Here is a 24800-nt window from a genome sequence, read left to right as displayed (position 1 = left end):
AGGAAACAGGAGCAGGAGCCTGAGCGGCTGGGAGGCTGCTGCCAGCAATCACTCACGATCCATCTCTACTGGGGAAAGTTTCTTTTTCCTTGCTGTGTTTTGGTGTTCCCCGCCACACACCAGCCATGCTGGCCTTTCGGAAGGGGTTGAGTTCAGTGCCACACCTCAGGGGCTTTGCAAAGTGCCTCCCCAATCCCAAAACCGCCCCTTCATCCTGTCCTGCCTCATCCCTGCTCCTTGCCCTCATCTGCTCTCAGGACCTCCATGTCACCAGGCCATGTCAAGCCAGGGTTGTGTCCCCTCCTGTCCCTGGATCTCCTCTCGACACCAGAGCACTTCCCCTGGCCAAATGTAGATTTGGCCCCAAGGTTACCCATACAGTGGCCCCTGGGGCAGCCCTCATGTGTTCCCTCTAGCTTGTTTCACCCCAGGGCTGGGTGGCAGCTCGGGGTGGCACAGCGGGCATGGATGGGGGCAGCGAGGCGGGCTGTGGTGTGGAGCTGTTTCACCAGCTTTGGTGATTTGGAGCGGGGAGAGGCTGTGCCCTTCCCTGCCTGCAGAGTGAGGGTCTCTCTGTTCACCCACCAGATAAGGCTGGAGGAACTTGGAAAGGAAAGAGCTGAGTCCCATTGAGCCCATGGGGACTACTCCCAGCACAGGGCACTGTAACTGCCTGGCACTGGTGCAGTAAGGGACCACAGAAAACTCCCAGTTTGCAGTGGCCTGGCCAGTCAGTTTTCCCAGTGAGAATCTTCTGGCCTACAGGCTTGCATCCAGAGGTCTGCTGGGACAGGCTGGCTCCACTCCATGCAGAACCATGAGGGTCTGTCCCTTAAGGCACATCAAGGCTGTCTCTCTGCTCAGAATGTCTCCAGTCCTGTCCCCTGGCCGTGGCGGTGGTGCTGAGACCCCATACACACCATCCCCAGCAGCAAACAGAGCTGCTGGAGGTGCAGCCCACACTGCAAAGCTGTTTTCCAGGTTTCCATGCTCTGTTTGTCACCCTGCTTGGGTGAGAGACCTTCAGAATGTACCTGTAAAAACACTGGGAGGAGACCATGTTGAGTTTTTTGCTGACGTTCTTTGCATCCATCCTCACTGACACGCTGCCTGACATGTCAGACATCCCAGCCAGCTCCATGTTCTCTCAGCTCCGCTCTGCCTGCATGCTCTGCTCTACTCTCGTGTTTTCCAGTGCTTTCAGTTCTTTTCCAGACCTTCAGCCCCATCCCAGCAGCATCAGCAGGGTCTCAGCTGTCCTGCACTCCCAAAGTGTGTGGAAGTGGGGGCTGTGCTGATGCAGGGGATGCTGTTGAAGGTGCAGATCTGCGCCAGCAGCCACAAAATGCATCCCAAGGCATTGTCATCGCTGTGTGTCAGTCTGCTGGGGCTGCCAAAGCTTTTTGTGCCTTTAAGGGACACTCTGACGCTGCAGAGATCCATCCCTGCATTTATGTGCGCTTGGCAGGATTATATAAATTGCTTTTAAAAGTTGACTTCTTTATAAGCCATTTTCTGCTTCATAAAATGTTTATTACTGTTGTTTTTCTCCCAGTCTTCTTCCTCACTGCATTTTCCATCACTATACTGGGAGACTCCCCTCTTCCTCTGCCTGCTGCCCCCGTGCCTCCCACCTCTCCCCACCTTTCAGATGCTAGAAAGGGCCATTTGAAGGGTCAGAGCCCAGCAGGCCCTTTCTCCCTGGAAAAGAAAAGTAGCCATACGTGGAGCTGTGGATGTAGGAGCTGCTGGGGACAGGGTTTAACCACAGAGTGTGACACGCGTGGTTTTGGGGTGTGACATGTGTGGATTTGGGGTGTGGTGGCATTTGTGGAGTGGGCAGAGGGATCACAGGTTCCAGACAGCCCCACACCACTGCCTCCATCCATAACCCCCCGCCTGTGAGCACGCAAGAAATAACAAAGCCCAGATAATTTCAAGCTCCATTAGAAACGAAACTCCAGGGAAAAGGGGATTGCTCTTTGCTAAATGGGGATGGACAGGAGGAATAACAGAGATTGCGCTCCTGACCGCCCGGGAAAGGTGAGGGGTAAAGCAGGGGGACGAGGCAGCGTGGCTGGGTGCCTGTCCATGGCCATACAGCCCTGGGTGGAGCATCCCTCCGTGTCCAGGGTTTGCCAAGTGGCTGCTGCCTCCAGCACTGCCGCGGTGCGTGTCTGTGCCGTGCCGTGCCACGCGTGGGCTCCAGCGGCTGTTCCCGTGGGTTGGCCACGGCGACGCAGGCAGGGCTCTGTGTTCAAAGAGGCATCAGAAGGGCGAACACCAGCTCCTTATCCCCCTTTCATTTTTCTCCTCCGTTAATTACAGATCCTACTTATCGGCCGAGAACAGAAAGATTGTCGCCGTAACCTTGCACTTGCCCTTGTAGAAGGTTTACCTAAAAAGTTAGAAAATAAAATCAAATACTCTAATTTGCAGTCGTCTTGCCATTTCAAACCCAGTTTTCATTACAGCACAGAAAGTGCATTGAAGCTGTGTTTATAACCCCCTTTTAGATAACAAATCACATTTTCTTTTGGCTGGCGAGTGTGTAGAATTGATATTTTTTTTTTCAGTTTAATGGGTTTGTGTGTTCAGGAATGATCTCCATCAACTGAGAGTCTTTATTGTGTTTGATATAATGTCAGCTTTCATTACGCTCGGAGAATTACTGTGCTATAGCACCAACCTTGCTGCTGTAGAGCCGGTCTGACCGAAAAGCAGAACAAGAAAATCATTCACAAAAAGCCTGTGGTGGGGCTGTCCCCTCTTAAAAACCTGGGATGGGGCTTGAGGGGGCTCTCTTTAGGGGGATGGAGAACCCATGGCAGGCCCATGGCTGCCGTGGTTTTGTGTAGGGGTTGCTGGCTTTCCACCCATCCCATATCATCCCATCCCATCCCAACTCTGGAAGGGCAGGGGATCGCCAGTACCCACCAGCTCTGTGCTGGCATCCCTGCAGCACCTGGGTGCAGTGGAGGGAAGAGGCAGCCCCAGAGGAGCAGGAGCAGACAGGAGATGCCATGTAAAGAAGAATGGCTGGCGAGGTGTGATCAGATAAAACATCTTCTCAGGGAGATGAAAAAACTGTTGACAGGTCACTTAAATATTTCCCCAGCTCTGTCAGAGAGGCAGAAGGAGGAAATTGCTTTAAAAAAAAAAAAAAAAAAAAAGATGCCAAGGCAGATCATGATGACTGTTTCTACCTGTCCTGGGTAATGCATAAGGCCTCTGATGGTGGATGGGATGCAGGGAATTTGCAGGGTGAGGGCTGCAGGAGGGGCATGGTCCCCACCAGACTGCTCCTGGGTCCATCTGGCACCCTGTGGTGGCTGAAGCTAGCCATGAATATTTTCCTCTTCTGGGGACTGGGGAAGAATTCCTCATGATCCATGGGACAAGGATAGCTCTAGCCCAGTGGAAACAAAGGTTCAGCCCCTACCAGCCACAGCCAGGCATGGATGTGATTTCAGGTAGGAATTTCTCCCAGGAATTCATCCAGTCCCTTTGGGAGCCTATTTATGGATGTGGCCCTCACACCAGTCCATGGCAGGAGTAGCAGGATCATTTTCTTTGCCTTGTTCCTCAGCCAAGAGGCTGCTGTGCTTACAGCAGGGCTGGGACACCTCGGGCCGAGCACTCACTGGCTGAGACCTCCGGCCCCCTCTGGCAGCTGGGGCACAGTGGCCAGCACAGACCAGTCCCAAGGGACAGTCCCATCCCGCTCCTTCCACTGTGGGAGGGCTTGGCAGGGCGGTGCTGTAGGGGGGAACACCCTGTGTCCCTGCTCATCCCCCCGTCCATAATGCAGATGTGAGGCTGTGGGTGCTCCGCTGCGGTGGGAGCCCTGCAGGATGGATGTCTTCTGTATGAAAGGTGCAACTGTAAGCAAAGGCTGTTGCTATTTCTGTGTGCTTAATGGCTCAGGGACATGAAGAAGTCCCTAAATATTCACTGTCCACTGTAAGTGCTGATGACAGAGGAAAGGTGGGTTTGTGAGCAGAGCCACTAGTGCTGTGTGGGCACATCGGCTCCTCCTTGCTCTCCCCACCCACTGAATTGCCCACAGGTCTGAGCAGGCACAGCTCTGGCTGCCTGGCTTGTCTCCACACTGGCATGCTGTGTTTTGGGATGCTGGTCCTGCCACCAGCCCCATCCAGCGGCTGAAAACAGGCAGGTGCCAGCTTAGGATCCAGCTCATCTTCCCCACCGCCCTCCAAGTTCCTCCTAACTGCCTGAAGGCAAACTGCTACAGGATTTGGCTCTTCCAGAGCCAATTAAATCTTGAAAGAGATTTCCCAATCACAGGGGTCACCCATGCTCCCCAGAGAAATGAAACCCACAGGCAGAGGGCTGAGATGGACCAAAATCAATGCTGTGCAGCAGGATATGCCTGCAAAACTGCCCCGGGAGCTGCAGCGTCCCAGGGCATGAGATCAGCAGGGTGACCCTTACAAGATGGTAGTGAGTGATCCTGAGGGGAAACAACAGATCCTACAGATCCCCAGGAGAAGGATTAGCCAGTTCAGGTGATCTCATAGGAAAGCTCTATATGAGAGAGCAAGTCGTGGCCCCTCTGCAGTGTCCCTGCCTGCTGCTTGCTCCAGCTGGACAGGCTGGAGTAGGGAGCTGATGTGTCACCAACAGCTCCCTCTGAGGTTTTTGGGGGGCAGTGGCAGCTGTGTGGGTGATATGGTTTGATAGCCACCTCATTAGATTGCTGACTTGGAAGTTTGGGCCAGCACCCCTCCATCCTGACATCTCCAGTCTGCAGCGAGATAGCAGAGCACTGACCTTTCGAGTGTTATTTTTAGATGCTGTAATTGTTTTAAGCAAAAAAAAGACCTATTTGAATGCTTGGAGAGGGCTGGGGGTGGGGGGAAGCAGTGAGAAATTGCCCCTCACCACCCACCTGGGACCCCCCAGTGCCCCTCCTCATCCTGGGCTTTGTCTCAAACCTGGTCAGCTGGTGCGTGGCAAGGGAACACCTGTGCCCAAAGCAGGGCCCCCCCCTTGTGCTGCTGGCAAGGCTCCAGCTTGCAGCTCTCCAGAAGCCCACAGCCTGGTTTTGTTAATCAGCTTTTTGCTTGACATTTTGGTGTAAAATCAGTGAAGGTGTGGAGCACGGGACTCTTAGGGAGGGCTCAAGGAGCTCAAGCAGGACTCAGGGTCCCCAAGGAGACTTGGGCGTGCAGCATCCCCAGAACCACATCCAGGAGGTCCCACCTGGGTGAAGCCTTGGCCATGGGCTGCCCCAGTGACGCTGAACCACAAGGGCTGGGTGCAGGCATGCAGGTTGCTTGGTGGCTTTGCTGGAGAAGCCTGGGCAGTGGCTTCAGGGACATTTGTAAATTAGTCTGTGATTGCACTGAACTCCCAGGGTCTTGCACTGAGGGTTTAAGAGCTGAAATAACCCTGCACTTACCCAGCAGTGACATGGCCGTGCAGTGCCATTGTGCAGGGGCCATTTGGCATTTAGGGTGCAAGAAAATGGGCAGTGGTTGACATATGATGGAGGAACAGCTACTCATCTGCCTCCCCTGCAACAGGAACAGTGCTTCCTGCAGGCTCGTTTGCAAGAGACGGGGACAATATTTTACCCTGAAATCCCTCAACAACTTCACCCCCTTGTTTTCTTTATTGGTATTTATTCTGAAAGGCTCTAGAAATATCAGTGCTATTTACACAGACCCGGTGCTGAGTTTAATGTGGAACAGACGAGGAGGAGGAGAGGATTATGTGAAGAAAGCGAATGTGGTTTAAAAAACAAATATTAGGGAGAGGAAATTGTAGGACCCCTTGTTGCCTCTTGGGAGACCTGTGTCATCTCTTTAGAGCATCTCTGAGGGCTCTGTCCCTCCTTTCTGGAATAAATTCCCAGGGGCTCCACCAGTCTCCAGGTGGCAAGGACACTGATGCCCTGCCAGCTCCCATGGGCTCCTTCAGACCCCCTGAACCACACTCTGCATCAGCAGGGTTGTGGCAACGATTGTGGAATCTGACATCAGGGAAGGTCACAGGGCCAGGGTCCCTCTGATGCTGGCTGTCCCACAGGTGCCATCTTGCATGTGGAAACCTCAGCTACAGTGTGGAGCAGGGCTGAGATCTCACCCGGCTGCTCCTGGGATCCTCAGGGCTTGAAAGAGTGCGTGGCAAGGACTGTGTGATCCCTAGGGAAGTCGGTGGGAGGGAGGTCTGCTTCCTGTGCCATGCCATGCCGTGGGAGTGCCGGAGTAGCTGAAAGCAGGATGGGGGGCCGGCTCTCCTCCCCGAGCATCACCTCGCACCCTCCTGTCCACTGCGGGAGCAGGGCCACCGCGGGTGGGAGGGGAATCGAGCATTGCCGAGGAGCCAATGGCAGATAAAATGAATAACAAAGCACCTTCTGGATGGCTGTTGTTAGTCACACTCACTCCTGATTAAAGATCATTAAACATGAAATTAGCTCGTTTGTGTTACGGGTCTCCCGGGGGTTCCTTTAATTAGGAAGTGCAGATGGCCGCGGACCCGGGGAGAGGCAGTGCCGGCGAGGGGAAGGGGCGTGCTTGGGGCCGGGAGCGGAGCAGGGAGGGCATCGGAAGAGAAATTAATTTTTTTTTCCCTTTTCTTGTTGTTGTAAACCTCTCAGCATTTCACAACAAATCACAGATAATTAATAAGTGCGTTCCCTTAATGACTGGGCTTTTTAATAACAGAAATTGGAAGATGCTGCGTCGATTTTTTTTTTTCCACTTTCCCTTCTCAGTGCTGTTTTATCACAATAATTAGGGTCACAGAGCCCGAGGAAGCCCAGGAGGATGCTGAAACTGCTCTTTGCAGTCCCTCTCCTGGGGGTCATTGGCTGTGGTCCCCCAGATCAGCATCCCCACTCCAGGGGCTTTCCCACCTCTTGGTGGTCTCGTGTCTTAGCAAGCCTGGAAAAGCCAGACAAACCACTCTGGGGGCAGGTTTGTGGCCAGAGGGTAATGCTGGTGAGGAGTTAGTGACTGCCAGCTCCCAGCAGGACCCGGATGGTGGAATGAGTGGTGCTGAGTGCCTGGAGAGCTGCTTGGATCTGCTGGTCCCTTTTTTCAGCAGGAGACCATGAGCAGGCTGGGCTGGGTGTGTCACGGTGCCACCAGCCCTGGCACAAGGCTGTGTCCAGGCTGGGCTGGTGTGTCACGGTGCCACCAGCCCTGGCACAAGGCTGTGTCCAGGCTGGGCTGGTGTGTCACGGTGCCACCAGCCCTGGCACAAGGCTGTGTCCAGGCTGGGCTGGGTGTGTCACGGTGCCACCAGCCCTGGCACAAGGCTGTGTCCAGGCTGGGTGCAGCAGAGCAGGAGCGGGCAGGACAGGGGTGCAGTCAGCACCACTGAGGTTTTGGCTGTGTTTCTGCTCCGGGTGCAGATCGCTTTCCTCCTTGGATGATAACAGCAGTAATCACCCCGAAGCACATGCTGCAGGGAGGCTGTTTTGCTGCCGCCGGCTGATTGAGTGGCAGACGTGTCAGCCCCGCGACGGCTGCCGGTGTGCCGGCATCACGCTCGCGTCCCGGCGCGCAGGGAAGAGTCTCCGAGTGCCCTTTAATTACCCTTTCTGATGGCACACAGAATGCTGTTGTGACAGCATCGCTGCTCTCCCAATTGCCTCTTCAGGAATTTTATCAGCTGTCTCACGTCCTGACACTCGGGGAAGAGGAATCCAGGCAGACCTTTCTGCTTAAATAGGCTCTAAATACCCCAAATTAACGACGTGCATTTCTCTGTGGAAGCAAGGACACTCTTCTCCTTGTTTCTGCAGCACAGGGAGGGGACCTGGCTGGCTGCTCTGCCTGCCACACTGCCCATAACCAGCTTTCCTGTAGCTCCATCATGATGCTTGTAACAGGACCAGAGCATCCTGGCTGTGGGGACATGGCACAGACTTGCACCCGGTGGCAGTGCAGAGGTCATGGTCACACTGGTGTCACTGTCACAGGGCTATTGGCTGTGGTGGAGGCCGTGCATGGCCCCACGCTGATGTGTCTCTGCAGCAGCCATGAGCAGAGGGAAACATGGCAGGCAACATCCAGTCCCTGGAGGGTGGACATGAGGTCCTGACCATGTCCCAGGGACAGCGTGGGGTGGGCAGGGTTTGGTCCCCAGCAGTGTGGTGGCTGCCAGCAGCATGATGGAGGTGCTGAGGGGACAGGTAAGGGAGAGGGACTCCTCTGCCATGCCAGACACTAACTTAGCTCTCCCTTTTCTCTGCAGGAGGAAGACATCGAGTACTACGACTCCAAGGCTGACACTGAATACGTGAGTACCATTCCTGTGGCACCCCTGGCACAGTCACCACTCCAGCCCAGTGCTGAGCCCCTTGCCGGGCTGTCCCAGCACCATAGCAGGGGGCCTGGCACAGCATTCCTTACAGCCAATGTAGTGACATCTGTGGTGGGCAGAGAGTGCCTGGTGCACAGCCGTGTCCCCCCAGCTGAGCCGTGGTGGCACTGGTGGTGTCTGTCCACCAGCACCGGGCCCGGCAGCAGGCAGGTGGGAAGGTCGCTCCGCTGCCTGCAAAAGTTTCTAAAATTAAAGCTGGCATCTGAAATTCAAATGAAGAGCAAACCTTTAATTAGAGACTGAATTTAATTCTCTGCCCCCCTCGCAGCACAGCCGTCCTGTGATTTCTGGCAATCAGTGCTTTAACTACAGACCCCACAGCTCCGCTCTCCCGGTGCTCCCAAGGGAGCTGCCATTTGCCAGCTCCTCTGCGTGGTGACAGTGACTTCACTCAGGTGCTGTGCCACGGGCACAGGGAGCTCCACCAGCAATGACTGCTGTACCACAGCACCCCACTTTGCTGGCAGGTCACCCAGCTCCTACATTGTGCCGTGGGATCCTTAGGAAAGAGGGGCTCGTGGGGTCAGTGATGTGCATTGTCTGGGGCTGCTGGGGAGCAGGCGCATCACGGTGTCCTTGGAGCTGGCCAGGAGCTGCAAGCACAGCAGGGTGCAGCCTTGGGGACAGCCCCAGACAGTGCTGGTGCACTGGGATTGGTCCTTGTCCCCAGGCAGAGCTGGCAGCAGATGTGCCATCAGGGGACAGTAACGCAGCGGGAGGGGAGGAGCGGCAGCACGTGGCATTGGCAGCAAACCACTTGCAAACCACATGGCCTTATCCAAAAATAATGCTCAGGTGACCCCCAAGAGCCCTTAGAAGGCCTCATGCAGAAGGGAAGGGAGGATCTGGGCTTGATGGGGTCCCACCAGCTTGAGCAACATGCTCTGCACTGGCCACTGGTTCTCCTCTCAACCCCCTGTGGAGATGATGCCCCAGAGCAGAGCCAGGGGCAGGCTGGAGCAGAGCATGGTTGCCTTCAAAGCAGAGTTACTGACAATCTGCCAGTGCCATTGCCTTCACGTGGTGACAGCAAAAGGGCTCCTTGGCAGGGGAAGCCAGCTGTGGAGAATCTGGGAGGTGGGACAGAAAGGTTGGACAGGGGCTATGATCTAAAGCAGAGGGCACTTGCTCTCCTGAGCAGGTCTCCCTGCTCACAGTCCCACTCATTCAGAGCAGAGGATGTCTCCTGTCCCTCCCCAGCCTGGGGGAAGCTGCCAAAGAAGGGAGGGGGGAGGATCCTGCTTGCCTTGGCTGCTCTGGAGAGGATGGAGCTAATGGGCTTAAAACACATTAAAGCGGATTTTGGATAGAAGTGAAGGAAAAACTGGCTGGCAGTTGAGGCAGGAGGAGACTGCCTGGGGAGCCAGGCAACTTCCAGCCCAGGGGATAAGGAGCAGGACTAATGCATCCGTTGGGCTGTGCTGGGCTTTTGCCATCGCTGCTGCGGGGCGGGGGACAGGGAGCTGGATGTCCCCATGCCCACTGTTTTCCTGACCAGCACAGGCTGCCCACACCCAGCTGGTGTTGGCAGCAGTGGTCTGAGTCAGCAGCTCCTGGCTGTTAGCTTTGGGATTACCCCTTCTGCAAGTGAGAAAAGCGTCCTGGTCATGTTGGACAGGATTAGGAAACAGGAGGCATCTCAACCTCAGAACTGTGCCCACGGAGCCTTCCCAGCACATGGGACCCTGGGGAGAAGCCATGCATTTCAGGGTTACACAGTGTCTGTGGGCTCAGCTCGCTTGTCCCTGGTCTTTCCCCAGGGGAGCTGACATGTTGTCAAGGAGGAACAGAACAGCCCTGCAAATCTACCATCAGCCCCATCAGCTTCAGTCCTCCTCTGGGGAGATACTGAGCAAAAGTGCAAAACTGGAGGTGTCCTATTGTTCAGAGATGTGGGTTTGGCAGGGAGGACACTTGCCTACCTACCTATGCTGTTGCTTCCTTGCCAGTGAAATCCCAGCAAATTTAATTCCAGCAAAAATAATGTGGAGAAAGGGAGATTATACCAGAAGGTCTGAATGGAACTTAATAGTGCTCTTCCCATCCTTTCCCTATTTAGCTTCAGTTTTTCTATTTAAATGGAGCAGGATGTAGCCGAGCTGGAGTTGGTGCTGATGGACAATGCCTGCTCTCCACAACTTATTCACAAGCCTTACTCCGGCTTTAACTGCAGTGAGAGAGAAATGAGCTTCCTATTCATTTTGCCTGCACCTCAGCTCTGCTATCTCCCTAAACAGACTTTGTATTTCCAAGTATTTTTTAACAAATAGGAGCATCAGAAAATTATCCTGGGCGTCCCCAAGGCCCTTGAAATGTTTGCAGAAGCGAGGTTTTCACCTGTCCCCGCTCTCAAGGGCTATGGGGTTTATGTGGCGAGAAGTGTTTAAATCGGCAGACGGTCTCAGTTGGGTGTCACAGGCAGAACAACGCAGAAATAAAGTCATTTTCCATATTTTGTGTTGTGTTCATGCCAGGGGATGATGCTTAAGTCACAGCTGAGGCCAAAATCCCCTGGGATGTACTGCACTCGGGTGGAAAGCAGCACAGCTCTGTGGAGGTATCCTGGCCCCAAGGTCAGCCCTCTGGCAGGAGGGCTCTCGAGGTCTCAGGGAGGGCTGAGAGTGAGGGGCTGATGGTGGGAGGCTCCTTGGCAGCCTCAGCCTCTTCCAGTGTGGGGGAGGAAGGGGCTGACCACTTGCTGCTCAACCTACTCAGTAGATACAGCAAGGAGAGGGAGAAGGGAGGAAAAAAAAGCCCCTAAATGTCAGCAGCAGCAGATGAAGGGTGTTGGAAAATTTAATCTTCCAACTTTCTCAACTAATGTGACATTTGGATTTCCTCCCGATAAGCTATCAGCCCCAGAAGTTTCTTTCTCTTGCCTTTTTTCTTTTTTTTTTTTTTTTTCCTTTTTTTTTAACTTCTCTCCTCTGGCTGGTAATTTAAAAATAAATGGTCTAGAAAGATCTCTAAACAGTACCTTTGGCAAAGATTAAAAAAAGCGAAGGGGGATAGGGGAGCAGGCTGGCGGGAGAGGCTGATTGTTATTTATAACCTGGGCTGCTGTAAAAGCAGGAATGTGGCTGGAGAACACACCGTCTCCCTCCTTGGCATTAAATTACCACATTTCAGGAAAAACGGATATATTTAAGGAGAAAGACCCTTCTGCACAAGGCCTGGAGTTTCTCAACCATGTGTTGGGGGCTGGCATTTCTATCCATTATTAATAGAATCACAGCGTGTTGGTATGAATTTTTTGCTGGCCTTTCCGGACTTAGCATGGATGAGTGGCCCTGGGAGATTGAGAGGGATATGCTGGGGTTTCAGCGAGATATATTCTTGATCAGGCGTGTGAGGGGCAGGACGTGGGATGCAGGGATGCTGTGGGGCTGCTGCGGTGGGATGGGCCCCGCGTTTGTCACGGGTGCTGCCATTTAAGCAGGCATCATTAGCTGTGATGGCTCGTTCCCATGGAGATGAACAGGGGTGTTTGCATCTGCGGGAGCTGCTGGGACGAGGCATCGCTGCTGCGCCAGGTCACATGCCCCGCTCCATCGGCAGCTCCAAACCCTGGGGACCCCTGATAATCCTTGTGCCCGTGGGCAGGCAGGCTCTCCTCAGCCAGCACCAGTCTGGGTGGGGATAGAGGGCGAGCACTTGCCGAGAGTGTGGCAGCCTCCAGTAAAGCTGCTGGGTGGTGCCACTGGTGCTCACTGGGTGTTGGGGCACTTCTGGATTTTGTCCCCTGTCTGTCATTTTGGGAGACTCAAGAAAATGTGACTGACAACCCAGCTGCTAAAGCACTGGGGATGGCAAAAGCTCTCAGCGCGTGATGACTTCTTGCTGAAGCAGTAAATACGTATCATATTGATATATTGCCGTGGAGTCGATTTCTAATGGTGTGTGGCAAATAATATATTCAAACTGTAGCATCTATTTGTGTTACGTTGTACATACTGTAACAGATAAATAGATGTTTCCAAGTCCTTTTGAAATGTAATGATGAGAAATGCTGCAAAATCTGGCTGGGGGCCTGCCGGATGCTCGCAGTTAAACCAGTATAAATTCAGGAGAACTTGAATCATCTGCTTTGCTCTAATTTAAATTTAATGCAGAATTTCTTTCCTGAGCTTTCCCAAGGTGGCTCCTTGTAATCCCAGCCTAGCACCAAGGTACTCCCCTCCCTGCCTGGTCTGGTGACAGCTTCACCTGCCTTCATGTGGCTGGAAATTGCCCCATTTCAGGGGCCAAATTCAGCCTGGCTTAAACAGAAATAATTTGGGAGATTTATGAATAAAGGGCAAACGTAACTTGGATAACATCAGCTCTTCCTGCAGGTCTGTTTGCCATATAGGTGTCAGTGATGCATGAAGTGCCCCACATGTAGGTAGCTGGATATTTGTGCCCAAGATCTCTATATGTGCCTCTTTACAGCTCCATGAATGAGAGCAGCCAGACAGCACTGAACCTGGCAGCATACAAATTAGCCCCTCAGAAGTGGGTGATACCACGGAATAGTGATAAACAGAGGAGTGGTAATTATATACAGTAGTTCCAGCTCCAGTGAAGTGGGGAATAGCCATGCCAGCATGGGGGAGAGAGGAAGAGTTGGATTTTCCAGCTGCTGGTGGTGGCAGGGGTAGCTGATGGGCTGTGGCAGGGTGCCCTGCTGATCTGAGGGGGGGAGGGCTGGGGAGCTGTCACCAGGACTTTGCTGGGCTGAGGAAAGCAAGGGTTTAGTGTCAAAGCTGGTTTTGGTGCTGCAGGTGCCCTCGGGCCACAGCTTTATCCCAAAGCCTGTTTTCAGCAGGCACCTCTAATCATTGTCTGGTGCTGGGAGAGATTGCAGGGATGAACCATTGTGTGTGCATCACTTTCCCCCAGAGACCTGAGCCCCCCATCGAGGGCAGGCTTGGGGCTGGATCCTCTCTGCAGATAGCCCATGCCCAGCATGCAGCCGGGGTGACTGCTCTGCTGCAGCATCACGGCTTTGCAGGGGGTCCAGCAGTCAGTTTTGTGCCTTTGCTCCAGATTTACGTGAAATTAAGAGCATAATCGGGATTTTGATATCAGCAACGTGGCTCAGGGGAGCTGGGAACGGTCCCTGCCTGCCTCCCACTTGGCTACTGTGGCTGTAATTGAGTTCAGCATCTTTCTGGGTAGCTGGAGCCCCTGAACTGGGATCAGCTGGGCAGTGTGTTTACACTCGCAATCCACTGGCTGGAATTAAAGCCCAAACCCTGCATATCAATCCTGTTATTCTCCCGAGCTGTGGCGAATGGTTTGGCCACCCCTCTCAATGTCACGGGAATGTCACCACCTTGGTGGCCGGCTGGAGCTGCTGCAGTGGAGGTGACATTTATCCATGTCATCTGTGAAGGGGAAACAGGGAGGAGACCAGAATGGGTGTTAAACAAGCTTCACAGTTTATTTCCCAAACACATAGTTTTCCTTTAAACATATGGCTTTTCCTACGAGAAATTCAGGTCTTTTGTCCCCTGGGTTTTGTCGAGAGCAGCCTGGCTGGTGGGAGAGCTGGGGCCATCAAGGACAGCAGGGTAGGGCTGTCCCCTAGCTCTCCTCCCCCCTGATGCTGGGGTTCTTTGCTGCTGGACAGTGTGGGGCATCCCTCCAGGTGTCCATCCCAGGCACAGCACTGTACGAGCCCTGCCTGGGGCTGCTCATGCTTCCAGTCACGTCCGCTGAGGTTTCTGCGGGGCTGATCTCTGCTACCGCAATCAGCCAGCCCTGCACGGGCTCGGAGACAGGCACTGCACTGGGGGGGCACAGAGGGAGAGGCACTGAGCTCCTTCCTGGAGGGAATTTGCTCCACCGCCAGGCAGCTCAGCAGCCAGAGCCACTCCTACTCTGCCATTGCTACCCCTACCCCTTTCACTCCCACAGCCAGGGCCAGGGGAAGGTGGACTGAGCACCTCCCAGTCCCCAGCTTGGGCTCGGCATGTCCCTGTCCCAGTGTTGCCTGTCACTACCTGTGGATGGAACAGGCAGCTCTGCATCTCTGCTGTGCTTCAGCGGGGATGTAGCTCCAGGGGCACAAAGGGCAGGTGCTGCAGCACCCTCCTTTTCCTTCTTCTCACCCTGAGCATCTCACAGACCGACTGCAAACAGCCTTCCCCAGACACTGGGCTCTTGGCAAGGATGGGCAGCTCGGAGCCAGGACCTTCTCCTGTGTTTCTTTGTTCCTGGTGGGGTGATAGAAGCAATTTCCCCAGCTCAGTAGTGAGGCCACCCCCATCCTCCCTCTTCCCCTCACAGCCCTGTGCCTCAGCTCCCACCCTGTCCCCTGTCTGCAACCACCCAGCCATTCTACCTGCACTGGCTCAGCCCTGCCAGAGGGATTTTACCCTCCATGCCATGCTGGCAGCAGGGCTGGGGAATGGAGAGGAGGGCTGTGAAGGCGAGGGAGCGCGTTCCAGCATCGGCAGTAGGGAATTTGCCATCTCTCCACCATAATTAAATATTGTTTGCATTGCTTATTGACAGAGCGCTAAGCTGCACTCTGTTTTAATTTGCTCTTTGATAGTTGCCTTTTGCTGCTAATTGATTTTCAAGGCTCTTTTTTGATTTCGGTTTTTGTTGGTTTTTTTTTTTTTTTTCTGTCTGATTTAATACCTGCCATGCTACCAAAGCTGGAGAGGCACGGGTAACCAGCACTCACCTTTGTGCCCACCCGCTCCTGTCACCTGCTCCCCTGTGCCACTGGCACCAGCACAGACTGCAGGCCAAATCCACATGAGACCTGGCGTGGCTGGTTTCCACCAGGGAACACATGGGTTTGGGTGGAGGCATTCCTAGTGTGCATCTGGGGCTGGGACCCTGGGTGACCCCATGTGCTCTGCTCCTTCCCCAGGATGATCCTGATGGAGAAGAGATTGAGAGGGAGAAGTCCAACTCCTTGAAGCTGGAGTTCACCGACGATGACAACTTCAAGACCAAGGTTAACTATTCGTACGCTGCCGTGCAGATCCCCACGGACATCTACAAAGGCTGTGAGTGCCCCTCTTCACCCACTCCCCCCATGCTGCCTGGATGGGTATCTACCTCTCCTGCATGGAATGCTGCAGCCCCAGGGACCATCACCTCTGGCTGCCTCAACTGGGTCTTGGTGCCAGGGCAGGCTGGCTCCCATACAGGAGGGCACTGAAAAGAGGCAATATCACCATGTCAGGACGAAGGTGACAATGTGTCCCTCCCCAGGGACCCTCAAGAGCTCAGCACAGGCCAAAGGGGCAGGTTGGGGGTTAGGAGTTATTAGGGAAGGGATAGGGAACAAAGGAGAGGTGGTTGATTATGGCACCATGCTGTGCCCACAGGGCTCTGACCCTCCCTGCAGAAGAGCCCAGCAGAGCTTGAGGAGGTTCAAAGCAGGTGCTGGAGAGTTCAGGAGGATGCAGCAGCTCTGTGCAGGATCAAGTACAGAGGCAGCATCTCCCTGCTTGTAGAAGGGCTGGGCAGTGGAAGCCAGGATGTTTCCTCACTAGTTTGGGGCTGCTTGGGGCTGAGGATATGAAAAGGGAGAAAAACAGCTGCAGTCCAGCAGGAGGGCAGCAAAGGATGACTGCAGGACAGGGTAATGCCATCCCGGGGCAGCCCCTGCTGCCGGGAACATATGCAGGAGGTGTCAGAGGGCACGGGGTGCTCCAAAAAGGGGGATGGGGTTGATGGGCCAGCCCGAGAGCGGCCAGCGAGGGAGGAAGGGAGGGATGAATGGGCTAGGATGTGCCACACCAGCTTGAGTCCCCGCGGAGCGATGGCACAGTCCCTGAGCTTTCACATCTCTCCGGTACCTCGCCCTGCTGCGGTGGCACATGGTGACAGTCGGTCTCCATTTCCCTCTAGTGGCTGCTCTGCACCGAGCTGGGGATTGCTTCCAGCTGGAGGGCATCCTCCAGCATCAGGCGGCTGCATCCTGCGCCCAGACCCAGACCCTGCTGTGGTGGGCACCCCTTGTTGCCCCGCGCCCATCCCCACACCTCATTGTTTCAGCGGCACTTCCCGAGGTCCCCTGGGTTGTGATGAGGGTGCCGGGGCTGAGCTCACGTTCCTGCCCCAGGCGGTGTGTTCCCGGCACAGGGGCTCGTTACAGGCACGGCTGCGCTCGGAGCCGCATCGGTGCAATGATTTCACCACGGCGGCGGCAGCGGATTAGAAATTTGCAATCAGTTTTATTACCCAGCGAGCGCGGGGCAGGCAGCTAATGAAGCACATCATGCGAGCCGGGTGGGCTGCGCAGGATGCAATATTCATTCCTCCTCGCCCCTGCTCGCCAGCCGACACCACGGCTGGAGCCCCGCCGTGGCCTCGTAAATACCCCCTCGGTCCTGGGACGAGGGGAAACGAGAGATGATTAACGTGCTCTGGGGACTCACAGGTGCTCGGAGAGGGATGCTGGAGAGGGCATGCGGCAGTGGGGGGGTCACAGTGCAGGGACACCCTGCCAGTGCCCCTTACCAGACAGCGAAAGGGGCTGCAGCCAGTTTGTGGGCTCAGGGATGCCCGGCCTTAACAGGGTGCAGGGAAGGGTGCGCAGCTGCTGCTCCGCAGAGAGGGTTTTGGGGTGAGGGCACGGAGGCACCCGTGTGCCCTCCTCCTACCGGGGACAGCGGCGAGCGTGGTGAGTCCCTGCAGAGCCGTGGGCGGGGAGCATCTCCCCGGCGGGACCCGGCGCAGAGGCGCTATCGCTGCCTGGCACGCTAATTAAACCACCGCGGAGACGCCCGCAGCCGTCACCCCTCGCTACACACACAAATTACATCCTATATGTGTTTTATTTACTGTGCCATTTTTAATTAAATCTGCAATCGCTCGCGGGAGGGGCGGGGCTGGGCTGGGCTCACCCTGATGGGGACAGGGATGTCACCAGCGGGGCTGGCAGCTCTGACCTCAGCTGAGGGGGACAAGGGCCGTCCCGACCATGGACACAGCCTCCATCCAATGGGCTCATCTCTCTGCACACAGGGAGAGTGTAGGTGCTGTGTTTGTGGGTGGGGAGGGTACAGGGACTGTATTTGTTCATAGGGATGTTATGGGGGCTACATTCATGCCCAGGGAAGGTATAGGGGCTGCATTTATGCTCAGAGATAATATTAAGGGCCGTGTTGGAGCACAGGGAGGGTACAGGATGTATTAAGTATAAGCCTGGTGTGGGTGATGTGCCTGAGGTGCTGGGGGTGCTATACCCAGGGCTATCAAGGGACATGTTGGTGCCCAGCTGAGGCTGCCAGCACTGCCCAGGGCTGCTCCTGGCCCCTTCTCCTGGGAAAAACCACATCCTGTGGCAGAGCCAAACAAGAAATCATCCTAAGTGCCCAGATAACAGCACTCTGTGTGGGCACAGTGCTGAGGAATGGCTGGAGAGATATGGATGGAGTAAATCATGGTTTGAAGGCATGGCTGCCTGAGGGAAAGAGAAATCCTCAGCAGTGGTGCTGGGATAGAGGGATCCAGGATTCACCCTGGATGAAACCTACCCACATCTTGCCAGTGCCTGAGGACCACTGGGAAGGCTTGAACGGGTGATGACGATGTTTCCAGGAGGGACATGTGTGGGAGGAAGCCTTAGGAGAGCTAAATATACTCCTTAAACACACACTGGCTTCCCTGCAGCACCACACTGGGTTGTTGTGCCAAGGAGGCAGGGTGTTCCTGGGAGCCCTTGCACCCCAAAAATGCACTGAGGGTCCCCCAGGAGGGAGCAATGCCTGTTCCCAGGGTGCTGCTGGCTATTCACTCCTGCAGTGGCACCCACCTCAGGATCCCCCATGCCACAGTCCTGGGGCAACCCAGCATTGGTGAACACTGCAGGACTCCCCCCACATCTGCCCAGGGCTTGGGGCACCCACAGCACTTGGGGTTCCCCTGTGAACACAGGGTGTACCCTCACAGCCTCCCCACCAGCCGACTGGCCCTGTACCTTCTGTGCCACACTGGCCCCCCCGCCAGCCCCTCTTGATTAATCACAGGCTGGGGCTGCCGGCAGCTTATCTTTTGCTTTAATAGCTGAATAATTTAAAACTGCTGTTTGCCGGCATCTTAATTGCTTTTGTGTCAGGTGCGGGGCCAGCGGGAATGCAGAGCAGGGCCCAGGAGGTTCCGCACACCCTGTGGGGACACAAGCCTTGGGTTTCCCAGCTGGTGGCTGTCGCCAGGGAGTGGGGCTGGCACAGGGTGTTCTGCTGGGAAGGGGGTGAGGTGGCAAGCCAGCTGTCCCCAGTGGTGGCTGTGTCTGCCCCAGAGCAGATGGGGGATGGCGAGCACTCTGTGAGCCCTGGAGGTTGGCTTGTTCCTCTGGGGACAAGGGGACAGCAGGAGGATGCTGGAGCCATGGGAGAGCAAAGGAGTTGGGGGAATATGGGAGAAATACAAAGAGCCTGTGGGGTCCTACATGGGAAGGAGTAGAGGGGACACACCTGTCCCTCCCTGCCGTCACCACAGTTCCCATCACTCCTCAGCCCACCCCAGCTCCACTGCTCTCCCCACCCACCTGCCCACCCCTGGCTCTGTCTCCCACAGCCACCGTCATCCTCAACGAGCTGAACTGGACGCAGGCACTGGAGGATGTCTTCATTGAGAACAGGAAGGAGGATCCTTCCCTGCTCTGGCAGGTCTTTGGCAGCGCTACCGGCGTCACCCGCTACTACCCCGGTGCGTGGCAGGGGGTGGCTGAGGGGCAGGGGGTTGGCCGGGGCAGCTGGGCCCTTCTGACTGTGAGATGTGGGTGAGCATCCCCCAGCACTGGCCCTGCAGGCCATCTGGCACCCATGCTGTGCCAAAACCCTTTGGTGTGAGCTCCCCACTGGAGCCTGCTGCTTCCTCAGCCCTGGCATCCCTCTGCCCTGTTTCTGACATCCCCCTGTCCCCCACTCCAGGACATCCCTGCCTTGCTCACCACCTGCCTTCTCCCCACAGCCACCCCGTGGAGAGCCCCCAACAAGATCGACCTCTACGACGTGCGCCGGCGGCCCTGGTAAGGGGGTACCGGGTGGGGAGGGGATCCTGTCCGGGAGCAGCCAGCTCCCTGCCCTTTTCATTTCACACATGGTTGGCATTGCCAAAGGGACACCATAACACAGGCAGAGGCATCCGAGCTGCAGCTTTTGGTTCCCACTCCCCTCCCCTCTTCCTGGGAAAGCAGAGCAGGACAAATCCTTGGGTGCAGATGAAAGTGCAGAGAGCAACCCAGTGCCCCCTCACCACAGCCAAGGCTGCCGGCACTCACTCCTGGCCATAATTCCCATCCAAATGGGAGAACAACCAGCTTGGAAACTGTGAGCTGGGAGGATGTAGAGAGGAATGAGCAGGCAGTGCCAGGCTGTAGCTCAGCCCCAGGGCTGCAATAGCTGAGCAGCCACTTAGCCCACACCGAGTGAGTTGGGATTGAATGGGTTCCCCTTACCCCAGGAGGAGGTGCTGGTGTAGCAGTGCTGGTTATCAGCTGGAGCTGGTGGAGTTACAGCCCCATCCTGCCCACACTCCCTGCCTAAAAGTGCAGGCAGGAAGAGGAGAGCAGGCACAGGTCTCTGGCATGTGCCCAGGGAGCCCTGTATCCCAAGGGATCACCCCCTGCACACACCAGAAGCTGTCCCCTCTCCTTGTCAGAAAATTAATGGCCCTGCTAGTATGGTTAATTGTCTTTGATTGCTCCACATTAATTATTAACTGTTCCCCGACAGGGTGTCTGTGCAGGTTATTGCAGAGCAGGGACTGGAAGACTGTCTTGGGGGTAAAAGGGGCTGCTGGTATGTCAGGGGGCTACCGAGCCCAACTAGCCCAGCTCCCTGCCGACTAGCCAGGCTGGCCACCCACTTGGCCACCCAGCCGTGGAGGAGGAGCAGCACCCTTTGTGCTGGGGGGCAGCACAGCCCTGGGGACACCCCTTCGGGGTCCTATCCAGCCCTCACACCAGGGTCCGGTGCAGCACACAGCGCCCACAGCTCTGGGGCCACGATCCCGCCCGCAGCCTGGACGGGGCCACCGGCGCCACTCGCCTGCCTTCCCCTCCCTTGATGAATGGCACCATTAAGCACAGCCGTCTCCCGCCGAGCCCAGGGTATTCATCTGAGCCGGGCAGCCGGAGATGGATGCGCTGCCACAACCCATTACGGGCGGCATCTTAGTTGGGCTCTGAGCCGCACCGACAGCCCAGCCCCGGAGAGCAGGGCAGGCACGGAGCCCCCCAGCCCCACCGGCAGGCAGGAAGCCCGTGGGCAGCTGCCTGCCCGTCCTGCACCCCAGCACGAAGGGAAGGTGTTGGGGGGATGCTGCACCCACGTCGGGAGGGCCCCACATGCCAGCAACCCGCATCCTGCCCGGGTAATCACTTGTAATTAGGGAACATCAGGACCTGGGATTAGCAATCAGAGCCTGCCCCTTCCCCACTCCTCCCCAGTAGTGGTGAGTAATTGATACTAATAACTCACTAATTAATTCACATAGGGCCTGATCCTGATCAAGCCAATAATGAAGCTCCCTTGGACCTCAGCCATGGCAGGATCAGGCCCCACCTGATGGCATGGGAAGGCTGGGAGTGCCTGGCCATGTCTGGGATGGGATGGGTGCTGAGCACTATGCCAGTCCCCTCCCACACAGGATGGCACAGCAGGGCTGGGCACAGGACCGGATGGTTCAGAGGGTTCCCTAATTGTTTTCAGTGGGGAAGATTTACGTAGTAGTATTATTTTTCCTCCTCGTAGCTAAAAATAACCTAATCAGCCTGGCCTTTGAAGCTACCAGGGGGGTAAATAGCATCTTAATATGGATGTGTGTGTCAGCATAATCAGCGCGCTGAAAAGGGCCTGCAATGATGGAAGAGTTTAGCATTTAGAGCTCATTAGGCTGGTATGGTACGGAGCAGCAGGTCGCTGGCCGTCTGCTGTGCCACACCAAGCCATGTCCTCACCTCCACCTGCCCACTGCCACCTTGTCCCTGCTCCTCACCGTGGGGTCACCGCAGCCCTGGGTGCGTGGGCACTCTTGGCACAGCCCCCCGGCTGCTTGTGCCCTGGCAGAGCTTTGCTCTTGGGCTGTGCCCAGCAGGGTCAGGGCCTCCCCTAAAATGAGTCGACCCTGCTGACCTCCCTCTGTACCCCACAGGTACATCCAAGGTGCCTCCTCCCCAAAGGACATGGTCATCATTGTGGATGTGTGAGTACACAGTGGGGGCCATGGCTGGGCTGAGCCAGCCCAGCATGGGGACACAGCTTGCCAGGGTGCCACTGTCCCACCAGTGGCCCCAGAGAAGCTGTGTCGGGACAGTGCTGGTGGGGAACCCTGCGCCCTCCCTGCTGAGCCCCTGGCACCCCTGTCTCCTGCCAGGAGCGGCAGTGTGAGTGGCCTCACCCTCAAGCTGATGAAGACTTCGGTCTATGAGATGCTGGACACCCTCTCAGACGATGACTACGTCAACGTGGCCTCAGTGAGTATCAGAGGGTTGTATTCCCCAGGCACCTCCCAGTTCGGGAGCCCTTTGCCCCCAGACCCACCTGGCTAAGGGCTCTGCAGAGAGAAATGCCATTTTTTGTCTTCTTAACCACCCAGCTGCACAGAAGCAGGGAAGAGTTTTCTCAGGGCTTGGCTGTGTGTGGTGGCAAGCAAAAGCTGCCCCCATCATGGGGCATTTGGCAGAGATGCTTTTGGGGCGATCCCAACCAGCCACCTCCTGTCCATCACCAGCCAGTGACACCTTGCACCCCGTGGCTGTGTCACCGGCCCGTGACCTCACGCAGCACAGTGGCCGTGCCACCACATCTGTGTGTCACTGGGTGCCCAGCCAGTGCCTGCCCTCCCCTGTCTGGCCACCAGCACGCCGGTGCTAATTAACGTGTCTGGCCCGGCTCTGTGAGCTGGATCGCTGCTCCCTTAATGAATGGGCCCAATTGCCAGCAAATGAAGCCGTAAGCCAGAGGCAGCACCTGCTCCCAGTGACAGCACAGGGAGGCACAGCACGGCTGCTTGCACAAGCCCGGGGGGGTCCTGCCGAAGTGAGGGTGCAGGTGAGCCCTGCACTGGCAGCACCCACTGCCAGCACCCACAGCGGGCAGTTCAGTGCTGGATTTAGCCCAAGCTGGGCTCAGTGTCAGCATCAGCCCTCCCTGGGATGTGGGACGTGGGATGCTCCAGCTGCCTGCCACCCATGGGAGCTGAGAGTCACGGGTGGCTTGTGCCTGCTGGGATCTGCCCATCCCCTTTTCTGTGACCCACTCCCCTCCAATTTGCCTCCTAGTTCAACGAGAAGGCAAAGCCAGTGTCATGCTTCAAGCACCTGGTGCAGGCCAACATCCGGAACAAGAAGGTGTTCAAGGAGGATGTGCAGGGGATGGTGGCCAAGGGCACGACCGACTACAAGGCTGGCTTTGAGTACGCCTTCGACCAGCTGCAGAATGTGAGCTGGGGGCTGGGCTGGGGGCTGGGCACAGAGTGAACCCATGGGTGCTGAGGGCAAAGGGAGAGCTAGTCCTCCTCCTCAGTGCTGGGGGAGACATCCCACCTCCCAGAATACTGTAGCTGAGGTTCTGCTGGAGCTGCTGCCCCTCTGGGTTATTCAAGGTTAGCAGGGCTGGGCACAGGGGCCAGATCCAGCCAGCAGCCATTCCAGAGGCAAAAGGAAGGAACGGTGCTGTTGGGCACCAAGCAGGAATAGCCACAACATCGTTCCCCAGCTGACAGAGTCCCTCCTCCTGCCCTTTCATCCCGGCCACCCTCCTCCCAGAGAAAAGGGCTGGGAAAAGAGATGGGTTGGGGCCAGCCCTCCTGGCCACATCCAGCCTCGTGCCTGGTGCTGCTGGCTCTGGGTCCGGCCCCAGGTGCTGTCTCTGCCCCACAGTCCAACATCACACGTGCCAACTGCAACAAGATGATCATGATGTTCACGGATGGCGGCGAGGACCGGGTGCAGGACGTCTTTGAGAAGTACAACTGGCCCAACAAGACGGTGAGGGACTGTGTGTTCATGTGCCGGGCTGGGGCCAGGGAGGGAGACGGCTGCCCCAGCTCCATTGCTGGCTTATGCTCATTTGCCTCCTCACCATCCTCCCTCCCCACCAACCTGCTCCTGCACTGAGCCGCTGCCCTGGAAATGGGTTTATAGCCAGCTCTCACACTGGAGTGCAGGATGTGTGGAATCAGGCACCCTGCAGGATGCTGAGGAGGGAATGAGGTTGCTGGGCTCCCTGGTGGGAGCACACCCCAAGCATGGGGACAGGGCTGCTGGCAGGCAAACCAGCAGGAAGGTCCCCATTGCCACCCAGGACCTGTAAACCTGTGGGGTTGGGGGGTTCTGGTCCTTTTAGCACCCTCGGATAGTGCAGACCCCTCTGGGAGCAGCGATGCCCCAGCATGAGGACCACTGGTGTAGGTGGCTTGGGCCGATGCAGTGATGCTGAGGGACAGGACTGGCCTGGACCAGGCAAGGAGACGGAGGCTCCTTTGCCACCAGCACAGCCAGCATCCCCAGGAGTCTTCTGCCCACCTGTACTTGTCTGTGGGCAGCACAGTCTGTGGGCCAAGGCAGGCAGTGCCACGCTGTCCCTGGGGAGGCTGCCGTTGTCTGGGAGCACCGAGTGTGGAAGGTGCTCAGCAAACGTCCCTCCCTGCCATGCTCTGCCACAGGTGCGGGTCTTCACCTTCTCCGTCGGGCAGCACAACTACGACGTGACCCCTCTGCAGTGGATGGCCTGTGCCAACAAAGGTGAGCGGGGCTGGCACCCAGCAGGCACGGGGGGCTGCAGGGTGCAGGGCTCACCCCTCTGCTCCAGTGTGTGATGCTTCTGGCAAAGCACTGGCTGCAGCCCTGGAGGGATGGACAGCCAGACTGCTGGGACAGCAGACAGCTGGATCCCCAGCTGCCTTACTCTCTCTTTTCCAAGGTTACTACTTCGAAATCCCCTCCATCGGCGCCATCCGCATCAACACACAGGTATGGGGAGTGGGCAGGCTGGCGGGGGGCAGGCAGGCAGAGCTGCCCCCCTGGGGTGCCCTGCCTGCCGGGGGAGCAAGTTCAGGCAGCTCCAGCCCCACTGTGGAGAGCCCAAAGTCTGGCAGTGAGCATGGCAGCGAGCTGGGGAGCCGAGCCGAGCCCTCAGCCTGGCCCTGCGCTGTTGAAATAAGTAATTCATCTTCTGCAGCTCCCTACGGACCTGCTGCCTTTTGAGTGACTAATTATGAAACATCAGGTGTTAATCAGCACAGAGCAGAGCTGAGCGTAGGCAGGGCCAACCCCAGCAGCAGCCCCCTCAGCAGAGCCATTTGTGTCTGTCCCACACCCTGTCCCACTGCCCCTTTCCTGCCCCTTGTCTTTGTGGGATGCACACGAGGTGCCGTGGGGGGCAGGTGGTGAGGGTCCCCAAGCAGGGCAGCCCTCAGGGCGGTGCTGGCATTGTAGCACAAAGGCTGCCTCCCTGCCCAGAGGTCTGCCTTGCCAAGGT

General features: G+C 56.5%; 1 protein-coding gene across 2 annotated transcripts in view; it reads left to right on the top strand.

The window, feature by feature from the left end:
• CACNA2D2 (calcium voltage-gated channel auxiliary subunit alpha2delta 2) overlaps positions 1-24800 on the top strand; it is a 206991-nt gene that overhangs the window by 166395 nt on the left and 15796 nt on the right. For both annotated transcript variants that reach the window (XM_050312748.1, XM_050312747.1), the window contains exons 5-14: positions 8233-8277; positions 15230-15368; positions 18892-19023; positions 19288-19345; positions 21472-21522; positions 21694-21793; positions 22601-22759; positions 23201-23308; positions 23986-24064; positions 24243-24292. In XM_050312748.1, coding sequence (XP_050168705.1) covers positions 8233-8277; positions 15230-15368; positions 18892-19023; positions 19288-19345; positions 21472-21522; positions 21694-21793; positions 22601-22759; positions 23201-23308; positions 23986-24064; positions 24243-24292 — 921 coding nt within the window. The remainder of the gene's footprint in view (positions 1-8232; positions 8278-15229; positions 15369-18891; positions 19024-19287; positions 19346-21471; positions 21523-21693; positions 21794-22600; positions 22760-23200; positions 23309-23985; positions 24065-24242; positions 24293-24800) is intronic.

The sequence above is a fragment of the Myiozetetes cayanensis genome, unplaced genomic scaffold (genome assembly GCF_022539395.1).
Source record: "Myiozetetes cayanensis isolate MyiCay16 unplaced genomic scaffold, myiCay2020 scf18, whole genome shotgun sequence".
NCBI classification, from domain to species: domain Eukaryota; kingdom Metazoa; phylum Chordata; class Aves; order Passeriformes; family Tyrannidae; genus Myiozetetes; species Myiozetetes cayanensis.
The sequence above is the reverse complement of the archived record's forward strand: the minus strand, read 5'-3'. Positions and strand labels throughout refer to the sequence as shown.